Below are 12,778 nucleotides of genomic sequence, written 5' to 3' on the forward strand. Positions count from 1 at the left end.
TCTTTTTAATTGTATTTAATATTATTTAAGCATTTATGTTATTGACATTAGCTTTCCTCTTGCAGTGGGCTGGTGCTTTAGTCAAAGATGGAAAGCGATTGTATGAAGCTGAGAAGTCTAAAAGGGAATCCTTTGGGAAATTATTTAGTAAGTGTTCTTCATTCACAACTTTATTTACTTTTTTAAAGGAAAAAGGAAGTCTTAATTTATTTCATAGATATAAATTATCTGTAGCATTGACCTGTATGTAGGTGATATTATTGAAATCTAGAGAAATATTCTCCTTTATTTGTAGAGTTGAATCCGTTGTAAAGTTTTAAATCTGAAGTATTACCTAGTTTTAATTTACCATTTTAAAAACTAGATTTTTTTAAACCTTAAGTTAATGCTCCAGAATAACCATATTGTATAATTTCTTTATTACAGGGAAGTCTTTTTTAAGAAACCGTCTGTTTCGGGGACTAGACTCCTGGCCTCCTTCCTTTTGTGTATGTATTTATTTTCTAACCATGAGTACAGTTGTACATTCTAAAATCTTTTTTCCTAGAAGTAGCAGCACTTATCAGAAACAGAAATTGTTACAATTTTTTATAATCAATGTAAAATTGTATTTGGCTTTGAAAGTCAGCATAAAGCTTTAGAATATATTTATAATTTTGATTAAGAGTCTTCATCACATAGGAGGATACCTCATATTATACTGTTAGAATTAGTAGGAATAGAATAATCTTGTTTATTATTGTTACTTTTTCTTTCCTTTCTTTTCTTCCCTCCCCTTGTCTTCCTTCTTTCTTCTGCCCTTCCATTCCCCTCCTCTTTCCCTCCCCCAACTTTTTTTTTTGCCTTTTCTGATATCTACTTCCTCCTTTCTCCCCCTGTAGTTCCTCCCTTTTAGTGCCTTGACAAATCAGAATGGGGGACAGGGACTGTCTCTTCAGTAATTCCTGAAAAATAACCCATGAAAAATTAGTTTGGTATATTACTAAGCAAGCCCATGTTCCAAGGTCTTTTTTTTTTTTTAAAATGTACTTTTTTTAGTTGTTAATAGACCTTTATTTATATGCGGTGCTGAGAACAGAACCCAGTGCCTCACATATGCTAGGGAAGCACTCTACCACTGAGCCACCACCCCAGCCCCGCATAGGTCTTTTTTTTTTAATAAGAAACAAAAGAACATTTGGATTGAACAATGAAATTTGTAAGATGCTAGGTCCCACCACTCCCATGTTAACCCCTTCGCTTTAAGCATGTTTCTATAGTGCACATACCTGTGGCTTTAAAACTTTCTTGTGGTACTGGGGAATGAACCCAAGGGTGCTTTACCACTGGGCTATATATCCTCAGCCCCTTTTATTTTGTGACGGGGTCTCACTGTTTTGACCTTGAAACTTGAAGTCCTTCTGGGTCAGCCTCTCAAGTAGCTGAGAGTATAGGCATGCACCACCCCACTCAGCTTAAAAATGTATATATTTTTAAATATCTACAAATAGATGAAATAATAGGAAGGCATTGCCATACTCACTTATCCCAAAATACTTTTTAATAAAGAACATCTTAAAATCCCTAAGTTTGTTTGAATAGTGACAGAAAAACAATTCTAATTATTTTAAAACACTCCATTCTTACCTATATTGTAAAGAAAGAAATGGTAGGTTTTCCAGTTTTGTTTTGATTTTAAGTTGAAATTGACCACGAGTTTATAAAGAGATTGTGATGGAAAGGTCAAGGGAATAGCAAGGCGGTATTACACAGAATACTTTTAAACTATATTATAGCAGAAAGGCATTATAACAGGATATAAGAATAGATAGAGGGCTAGGTTGGTCTTTCATGATCATACTAGAGCTATAGTAAAACGTAGAGAATAGCCTATGACTAGGACCATGAGTGGTTTCCTTTAATATTGACTGGAGGGCTGGGATTGTGGCTCAGCTGTAGAGCGCTCACCTAGCACGGGTGGGACCCGGGTTCGATCCTCAGCACCACGTAAAAATATTGTGTTGTGTCCATCTACACCTAAAAAAATAAATATTGGTTTGAGTATTAGCATTCTTGTAAACTGCCGTTTAAGGCAAATGGGAAGAATAGGCCTTATCAGTTGATTGCTAATATGTATGCCAAGTCTATTAAAGATTCCTAAAAGTAGTGTGCCATGTCTTCTTTAGTCTTTTATTTTTATTTTATCCTCTTCATTGTGGATATGAGTATACTTTTTTTTTTTTTTTTTTTGGTCAGTTTGTTATTGAGTTCAAATACACTAAGAAACCACTTTTGATAAAAATAATTTTTTTTTTTTATGCAGACTCAGAAGCCTCGAAAGTTTGACTGTGAACTTCCAGATATTTCATTAAAAGATTTACAGTTTCTTCAATCATTTTGTCCCTCAGAAGTTCAGCCATTCCTCAGGTAAATGTCATTACTATTTTTAAATTCAATTATAACCTTAACATGTTTTCATTGATTTAGAAATGTTGAAAATAGCACCAGTATTCTTAAGAAGGTGCCAGAATAGATGTTTTATGATAGTTTGGTTCTCCTATGACTCCTTAGGAAATTTCTGGGAGAAAAAAATAAACATTCAGAAAATGAAGATAAAATAGATGAAAGTTTTACCTCTTACATGCAGTTTATTTCTTTCTTGCTGTTACTCTGACTTGTCATAACGTTAGGAGGTTTGTAACTTACCATTTTACTGATAATAACTCAGGGTTCTGCCAATTCTCCTGGTATTGATTAAAAAGGAATGATTAGGTTATAGGTTTTTTTTTTTGACATGAAATAAATTGTATGCAGTCACCCATCATTTGGTTAAGAAATCAGAACTCTAATTTGCTTGCATTCTGTTTCAGGGTCCCTTTACTTTGTGACTTTGAACCTCTACACCAGCATGTACTTGCCCTACATAATTTGGTAAAGGCAGCACAAAGTTTGGATGAAATGTCACAGACCATTACAGATCTACTGAATGAACAAAAGGCAAAGAAGTTCTTTCAAATACTTCTCTTAGTGTAAATGTTTGTGTTGCTATAGCTCTTTAAGCCTTTCTCTTTGTCTTCCAGGCATCTGTGAGTCAGGCATCCCCACAGTCTACTTCTTCCCCACGGATAGAAAGTGCAACAGGAATTGCAACTACTACCTCACCGAGAACTCCTCCTCCACTTGCTGTTCAGGACCCCTTATGTCCTGCAGTATGTCCCTTGGAAGAATTATCTCCGGATAGCATTGATGCACATACATTTGATTTTGAAACTATCCCCCATCCAAACATAGAACAGACTATACACCAAGTTTCTTTAGACTTGGATTCATTGGCAGAGAGTCCTGAATCAGATTTTATGTCTGCGGTGAATGAGTTTGTGATAGAAGAAAATTTATCTTCTCCTAATCCTATAAGTGATCCTCAGAGTCCAGAGATGATGGTGGAATCACTTTATTCATCAGTTATCAATGCAATAGATAGTAGACGTATGCAGGGTACAAACACATGTGGTAAAGAGGATTTTGGAGATCATGCTTCTCTGAATGTTCAACTGGAAAAATGTAGAGTTGTTGCCCAGGACTCTCACTGCAGTATACAAACCATCAAGGAAGACCTTTGCCACTTCCGAACATTTGTACAAAAAGAACAGTGTGACTTCTCAAATTCTTTAAAATGTACAGCTTTGGAAATAAGAAACATTATTGAAAAAGTAAAATGTTCCCTGGAAATAACACTAAAAGAAAAACATCAAAAAGAACTACAGTCTTTAAAAAGTGAATATGAAGGTAAGCTCAATGCACTAATAAAGGAAAGTGAAGAAAATGAAAACAAAATAAAAAAATTGAAAGGAGACCTAGTATGCCTTGAGGAAGTTTTACAAAATAAAGACAATGAATTTGCTTTGGTTAAACATGAAAAAGAATCTGTTATTTGCCTACAGAATGAAAAGGATCAGAAGTTGTTGGAGATGGAAAATATAATGCACACACAAAATTGTGAAATCAGAGAGCTGAAACAATCACGAGAGGTAGTTTTAGAAGACTTGAAAAAGCTCCATGTTGAAAATGATGAGAAGATACAGTTATTGAGGACAGAACTTCAGTGCTTAGAACAAAGTCATCTGAAAGAATTAGAGGACACACTGCATGTCAGGCATACACAAGAGTTTGAGAAAGTTGTGACAGACCACCGAGTTTCTTTGGAGAAATTGAAAGAAGAAAATCAACAAAGAATTGTTCAGATACAAGAGTCTCATGCCATGATTATCCAGGAAAAAGAACAGCAACTGCAGGAATTAAAAGTCAAGGTTTCTGATTTGTCAGACATGAGATGCAAGTTAGAGGTTGAACTTGCATTGAAGGAAGCAGAAACTGATGAGATAAAAATTTTGCTGGAAGAAAGCAGAACGCAGCAGAAGGAGACCTTGAAATCTCTCCTTGAACAAGAGACAGAAAATTTGAGAACAGAAATAAGTAAATTAAACCGAAAGATTCAAGATAATAATGAAAATTATCAGGTGGGCTTAGCTGAGCTAAGAACTTTAATGACAATTGAAAAAGATCAGTGCATTTCAGAGTTAATTAGTAGACACGAAGAAGAATCTGATATTCTGAAAGCCGAATTAGCCAAAGTAACATCTTTGCATCACCAAGCATTCGAAATAGAAAAAAACTTAAAAGAACAAATAGTTGAACTACAGAGTAAATTGGACTCAGAATTGAGTGCTCTTGAAAAACAAAAAGAAGAAAAAATCACCCAACAAGAAGAGAAATATGAAGCTATTATCCAGAACCTTGAGAAAGACAAAGAGAGATTGGTCATGAGCCACGATCAAGACAGAGAACAGTTAATTCAGAAGCTTAATTGTGAAAAAGATGAAGCTATTCAGGCTGCCCTGAAAGAATTTAAATTGGAGAGAGAAGTTGTTGAGAAAGAGTTATTAGAAAAAGTTAAACATCTTGAGAATCAAATAGCACAAAGGTAAGAATTAAGTTTAGTCTGTAATTATAAAATTAAAGTACCAGTGATTCGGATATTGTGCATGTAATCATAGAACCTTGATTTACCTGTTACCATAGGTAAAATGTAGCAATTGGGATATTTTTATGAAGTAAAATTTTATACTTTAAAAATAGGTTTCTTCCAAATATTATACATAACAGACTATATAACTCCATTAGTGGCTTTAAAAAAATAACCTAGTATTTCAGATTTTTCAGAGATGCTTTCTTGAAAATTTGAAATGTTTTGAGGAGCTTCCCTTCTCTTACCATTTTTTATTTATTTTTATTTTCGGTTTTTACTAAATTCTTCATTTCATTTATTTTGGCTTTCTGTTTAGTATGAGAGTATTAATTTTATCTGAGAATTGTCTAGTAAAGGCTAAATCATAGACTGAATATGTTTTTGTTGTTATTTCTTGATATATTACAATGTTATTTTCTCTTTGGTTGGAAAGATAATGTTTTGAAATTTCAGATTTGATGCCATAGTTGTGGGTTGGTTTTTTGTTTTTACATTCTTCTTATTGTTACTGCCCTGTAATCACAGAGGATGGTTTTTGGTACTTTTGAGAATTTGTGATGGAATTTTGTGGCCCAATAAAGAGTTTCTAGAATATAATCAATGTAACAATTAGTTCCATCATTGATTCTCAAGGTAAATATATTGATATATATTTTATATTTTAACCTCTGTTTCTTGCCTTAGCACTTTTTGAACAACCTCCATTTGACTTCTTTGTAATACTTCTTTAGTGTTGTACAATTAAATCTCCTCTCTGGTTTGAAAATGGACCTCTTCATGTAGTCTAGGGAGATCAGAAGGATTAACAAAAGAATTAGGGCTTGCATGAATGTTAACAGAGCTGGGGGCAAAAAAGCCAATGGGAAATCTTGTCAAAGAACCAGAGCTAGACAGTAATTAAAGTGGTAAGAACAGATTATATTTCAGACCTATTGCAGTAGGGGAAAAGAGATCTCAGAATAGAACTGGATACAATTCTGAATACAACATGAACAAGTTGAAGCTTACAGCCAAGGAGTAGGGTGGGAATTAGTGAATACACAATTACTAAGAGAAAACATCAGGTCAAGGCTCAGTGGTGTCACCCTGTAATCCCAGCTACTTGGAAAGCTAAGGCAGGAGAATTAGAAGTTTTGAGGCCAACAACTTAGTGAGATGCTCTCTTAAAATAAAATTTTAAAAGTTTGGGGGTGTGATACAGTGGTAAAGTGCTTACCTTGTATGTGCAAGGCTTCTTGTTCAATCCACAGTTTCATAAAGAAGAAATCAGGAGTTGGGGATTCTGGCCAAACTGACCTAACAGGATTCTTACTGAAGGCAGCCTAGGATGCTGAGGGAATGAGGAATTTGATTAGATATTGAGGAAAAATAGATATTAAGGGTGAGGAGTTCTGTCTAAACTGACTACCAAGCTTCTTGCTACGACTGGACAACACAGACCAGACAAGAACAGTTGCCAACCAAAGTTGAACCCTAGAGGGCCTAGAAGAGCCTGGCTGAAGTTTACTCTTGAGAGTCTTTTTATCAAGCTCTAAGGGAAGTATCAGGAAAACAAAAACTGAAGCACTCAGCAAAACTGATGGTTGGTTCTTCTGCCTCATTGACAGTCTGATGCAATGTTCAAGAATCTCTTCAAAGCACAGGTGTCCAGTTCGATTTGCAGCATAAATTGGGCATTTCAGTTACTTGCCAGGAACCTTCTATGAAAGTATGACTACAACCACCTCTGGAAAATGAGTCTGGGCTTTTCTTCCACCTTCCAAACCATGCGGGTGTTTTTTCCCATGGCAAACTTGAACTGTACAGGGGATTCTGGGAAATGTACAATCTGTGCTTTGTAGCATGTTAAAAGATTACAGAAGGGATAAGGGCAGTGCTGAGGGGACACCACAATCCAGCACTGTATACCCTTTTAGGCATATATCTCTTTTGCCCGGTATTGAACTTCCAAATAAAGACACTTCAGTAACTTGTTTGTTTGACATGATGTACCATATGTCCTTGTAACATATCATTACCTTCTCTTGAAAAGGTAAGATTCCAACTGATGTCACTCTAGCCCTTTTAGGATGAAGACTTAATGTTTATTTCCTTTTCTGCTTTGTCATAGGTCTGGTATTTTGTCAGTTAAATGCTGACATATAAAATTAACTACCATCATCAAACCTGATTTCACAAATTAGTAAGTGGGAGAAGGGTTAAAGATTAAAATTGGATTAATATGTGTAGGCTATAAATTTTTAAACAGTTTTGCAACTTTAGTAGGTATTTGCTATTTCCTTCCATTAATACTTCACTTATTACCTTAGCTATTGCCTCCTCTGATCTTAGTTCTTTACCTAATAGTATGATTCTAATCTTTGTTTCTGAAGATACTGCCATTAATGATACTTGTATAACAAAGTTGCTGTAGTTTTTCCATTATTTTTCTTTTCATTGCATGGTAGTGCCAAGAAACACCCAAAGAAAATGCCCCAGGATTCCATTAATATTCTTCTCTGCCTTCATTGTATAGGAATAACTTATTTCCATTGATAATGAAGATCAGTCATCAAAATGACAGCCTTTTTTTGTTTGTTTTTTGCATGTTCAATATCATGAGGAGCCCTAGGTGGACAAGTAATAGTGTAAGCTTCTTCCAGTTCATTGGGACCCTGGTTTTATCTCCTAGTTAATTTCTTTAAATTATCTTTCTAAGTCAGCATGACCCAGAATCATAAATTTTCCCTTATCTGTCACTAGATTGTTACAATTTTCCTTTCTGTTTCTCTAACCACTTCTTTCTGACGGTGGGAAAATTGATATTGCATAGTAGTCTCTGGTTCAGAGTTTGTACTAGTTCTGACTAGCACATCACTATCAGATGTGTTACAGAGTGTGTACTACATCGGACATTAACTTTGGAGTGTGAAATGTCACAGCTGGTACTGTGTATCTTGAGTAGATTGGTCTAAAGCTTTAACAGGTCAAATTGCTATAGACAGTGGCATGTGTGGCAAAACTGATGACTTCTGTGAGCATGAGATCATGGCTCTATATCTTTTATGGTAAACTACCTTATTCAGAAGCAATTCTAGTAACTGAATCATTAAGTTCTGGAATTATAGTTTTGACATAAATATTAGAAGCATGGCATTTCATTCCATAGAGAGAAACTAATCTTTTGAAAACAGCCTGCGGTCCTATATAATCAGCCTGCTGTCAAGTGGCTGGCTGACTGTCTCCCTAGGGAATATTGGCATACGAGGAGTTTGTTTTGTTGTTTGATGTGGGCAATCCCATGGTACTGAGTCCATGCATAAACTCATGTTTGCTTCTGTGGACATTTTTCATTGGTCTGTGCAAGAGATGTGAGTAGAGGAAGAAGTTAATTGGTAGCCACTGAAACATTCGTCCTCATCATGTGATTAGTAACATGGGTTTCTTGTAGTGGATATGATGTTATCAGAGGACTCAAAGATCTTCACATTTTATTCCCATTTTAAGAGGTCCATCCATATTCCTTTTCCACAAATTTCTTCACTAAATAGTTCAGTTCACTTTCTTTTCATTTCTGCAGTGCCCAAGTAAGCCTTTTACCTAGTCTCTGTGAATCATTGTAGATCTGTACCCCTGGCCATTTCTCTTTATGGCAATTTCATATATATATTATCACTGTTCTCCTGGGAAGATTTCCCTTCGGTCCTGTTCTTCAGGGCGTACCCATCAGTGTGGCACCAAGGCTTGTCCTGCACTTTTGACGAATTTCAGCATTGTGCAGAATCATCAGGAGTTATGCCTGCCATTTTTTCCCCTTCAGAGTGAGTGCCATAGTTATATATAAAAGAGGCAATGTAGCAGGACACTGAAGCTCCTGTACCTTCCTTATAGCTTTCACAACTTGTTTGACCTAGGTTTTATATATGTCATATCTACTTACTAAAGCAGTGCTGCTATGCATATCTATCTTCATGGCTTGATAGGGTAGATACAGTACTTTGTATTGGGCAGCTAATGTCTCATGGTAACTTAGCCCATTGTTTTCCAGTATCTACAAGGACCCAGTAGCAAGCCTAAAGCTATTTTATGAAAGAAAAATAGTTATCTGCGCCAAAATCCTAGGGGTCTTAAATTGTGATTTGTCCTATAACTGTTAAAAGAATCTATATACCATCCATTTCTGCTACAAACACATTAAACATCTACTAGGAATTGTGATATTAGAGAAGCTAACATGTTTATCTGGGCCTGTTTCAGGGCATCTTGATTCTGGGTCCTACACAGATAGGCAGTATTATAAGTTATTGGTAAGTGGCTTAGAATAGCATGCACAAATGTGCTGTATGCTGATTCAGAGAGTATCACCCAGCAGTGTCTTGTTCCTTCATGTTAGAGGTTATATCACATGCTCTGGACCACTGGACACTTAGAAATTTTAATGTGTTTCCTGACTGAATTTTCATGGGCTTCATTGCCCACTTGGCATGCGTGTAGCCCCATAGTTCAGGTATTCACTAGTTCCTTTGTACTAGTTCTGAGCAGCACATCACTATCAAATGTGTTAGGTCAATATGATGACCTGAGGATTCACAACATCAGTTTTTTCCCCCAGAAGAATTATATTTTAATAAATATGAATATCTTTCTCACATTCATTTTAGTGATATTCCAAGATAAATAGGTATAAGCATTGAATTTGTTCATGTCAATCAGACTTATGTCTAAACTGCTAACTACCTTACAAGGCCATCCTTAATATGTAAAGACAATTTGTAAATGTAGTAGTCCCATTCCCTCCCCTTATCCATGACTTTACTTAACCTGTTAACCTGTAGTCAGCCAGCATTGTTAAGGCTCTGTGATTCACCTTCTGATGTTTCATCACAAAGTCACTAGTAGCTTGGTGCTATATTACAGTGGCTACTACATTTACCTCACATCATCTCATCACGTAGACATTATCATCGCTCATCACAAGAAGGGTGAGTATACTACAGTAGGATATTTTGAGACCCCACTCACATCCCTTTTTATTGTTTTAATTATCTTATTGTTCCCTTTACTGTGCCTAATTTATACATTTAACTTTGTCATGGGTGAGTATGTATGTATTGGTTTCAGGCATATACCAAGAAGTTTTGAAATTTCCCACAGATAAGGGGGGAGGAATGTGGCACAGTTTTATTAGACTATAAGCCATGTCTATTGATTATCTGCTGCCTGTGTTTGCCTTTGTTGATACTTGAGTAATTATACTAGAGATCATTCGGGTACTATTTTCATTGTCTGCCTCATTAAAACAAAATGTTGACACCTGTTCCTATAATGATAGGATTTTGACCTACAGTAGAGGTGTAGGTTACCAAGTTAATAGCTAGGTGTCTCAGGTAGTGGGGGCCTTGTTTGGATCAAGCAAAGAGATCATATTTGAAACAATAGTCTAATTGGAGTCAGTCCCTGATTAAATTTATGATGATCCATTACTAGTCTCCATTTATCTTCTGGCTAGGACCTGTGTAGGTTAAGTGAGAATTTGATAGAAATCTCCCCTTTCTCTTATGAAATTTAGAGATTTTACTTGAACTTTTATACCAGTAGTAGTCCTCATTACTTGAGGTTCCTTCAGTAAAGGGTTTCTTTATGTTCCCAATGTAGGGATTATGCCAGATTGCTTTTATTTTTATTGCACTACAGATTCCAGACATAATGGTATACCTGTAGAGACCCACAGGGCCCAGACTCTTCATACCTGAGTATTAATATTGTCCTTCTCCTGGTGGTCTGAGTGGCTTTAGGATGAGCCAAAGTAGTCATCTGGAAAAGGCCACAGATCCCTCTCACAGATAGTTGATTACTGGCACAGACCTTGGAGAGTGAGCTAGAAGATTCTCTTATGTTAGCATTTTTTGAATACTAGAGTCAGTTGTGGGTTTTTTTTGTTGTTGTTGTTGTTTTTGTTTTTGTTTTTTTTTTTTTTACGATCTTAATGAGCCTTTAAACAGCCCATTTTATTAAAGCCTAAGGGACAAAACCACTTGGGAAGATTTTTATGGGACAGATTTTCTGCTTACTGCTCTGGCTCTCCTGCCTACAATGGTGGAGCTTCATCATGTTTATGATGGTTTTATGTCACCCATTGGCCTCTGCCATAGTACAATCCTGTCATTCCCATTACATTCATTGAATGTCAGATTTTATCCCTGTCCTGTAGAGCACCATTGTAGAGCCATTTATACTTGTTTTTCTCAAAATATTGGTGAAGGAATATATTCTGGACTTTCAAGGTGCATATGATATATCCTTTCCACCATTCCAGCCTTTAGATGCCTGCCTTTTGATCAGGGGTTGGAAAACTTGTTTTCTTAAGGACCTGGTGGTATTTTACAATTTGCAGGACATATGCACTCTCAGTTATATTCTGTGTGTTACTTTTGTTTGAATATATACCTCCACCCCCCCATTTTGTTTTTGATACAAGGTTTTAATAAGTTTCCCCGGGTGACCTGGAACTTGGTAATCATCCTGCCTCAACCGAATATTCGAAAACCAAAAGCATTAGTTCTCTTAACTTTGGTCTTAGAGTCCTTTTACTGTCATAGAATTGAGAACTCAAAAGTGATCTTATTTATATGGGTTGTATCTGTCAGTATTTTCTGTACTAAAAGTCGAAACAAATTTAAAAGGTAGTATAGTAGCATGTTAACATAAATTAAGATTTTTGAACTATTTTCTAAAATGAAAGTTAGTGAGAAGAGTGACATTTTACATATTTGCAAATCACTTTGGTGTTTGACTTATGGGTTTTCCTGTTTGCCTCCGCATCTGCTCCATTACAGCATTCTTTGATTGAAATATAAGGGAAAAAATAATCCAACTTTACAGTGATGTATAATTGAGAAAAGATGAATATTTAAATAGCTGTTTCATAAAATTGTGGATATTCTTTATTACTAAATTAAAATTCTATAAGTGGTAATTCCTTAAGCGTTAGTTTTTGTGGAATATGAAACTCTCAGTGGATTTTTTTTTTTTTGCATTTTGGATTTATTTTTCATAACCTTTACATTAATATCCTTTGAAAAGTAGAATGATGCTAATGTGAAGACACATGATCCAGCGCCTCTCCCAAGCCTTCTGCTACTTGATTACTAGATATGCCAGAAACAACACAGAGTAACTAACCTCCATGGAGAAACATTTGCAAGAAATAAATAAGGGTATTTTTTACCTGTTATGTCAAAGATCTTCTACAAGTCAATAAGAAAAGGGTACATATAGTTCATGAGAAAAATGGCCAGAGGACATAAATAGGTAGTCTGAAGAGGAAATATCAAATGATCAGTAAGGGAGTAGCTGTCCAGTCTACTTGGGATTGAGGAAGTATAAAGTTAAAATCAGATTGGGCAATATTAAATCAATAGTTTACATTGTTTTTGAGACTATAAGAGAAAGGGCTTTCACATACCTATGGAAAAAGAAATTAGTGCAGTATGCATGTGAGGTTAATTTGCTATGTCTGGAAGCTTATCTTGCTTCCAGGAAATAGTGATGTGGATATCAGTGAGTATGGGTGGGAGCATTTTAATTTGTCTTAATTTCATTGTTTAATCTCAAAGGTTTTTAGAAACCCAGTAAATAATATTACATAAATTTATTAGGCCCGAATTTAATATAATCAGTAATCCATGTTGAGAGAGTGTTCAAACATCTAGACTACTTCATATTCAATGCACATTTTCTGCTTACTAGAAATATTTGCATACAACAACAGAAGTTTTTGCTAGAATTTAATTA

The 12,778-nt window shown here is 35.5% G+C and overlaps 1 protein-coding gene across 5 annotated transcripts in view; it reads left to right on the forward strand.

Annotated features, from left to right (window-relative positions):
* The window catches only part of Rb1cc1 (RB1 inducible coiled-coil 1), a 73,337-nt gene that overhangs the window by 46,033 nt on the left and 14,526 nt on the right, over positions 1-12,778 (forward strand). For all 5 annotated transcript variants that reach the window (XM_071602368.1, XM_027932780.2, XM_027932781.2 and 2 more), the window contains exons 11-15: positions 66-147; positions 427-488; positions 2,303-2,406; positions 2,850-2,976; positions 3,060-4,960. In XM_071602368.1, the coding sequence (XP_071458469.1) occupies positions 66-147; positions 427-488; positions 2,303-2,406; positions 2,850-2,976; positions 3,060-4,960 (2,276 nt within the window). The remainder of the gene's footprint in view (positions 1-65; positions 148-426; positions 489-2,302; positions 2,407-2,849; positions 2,977-3,059; positions 4,961-12,778) is intronic.

The sequence above is a fragment of the Marmota flaviventris genome, chromosome 15 (genome assembly GCF_047511675.1).
Source record: "Marmota flaviventris isolate mMarFla1 chromosome 15, mMarFla1.hap1, whole genome shotgun sequence".
NCBI classification, from domain to species: Eukaryota; Metazoa; Chordata; class Mammalia; order Rodentia; family Sciuridae; genus Marmota; species Marmota flaviventris.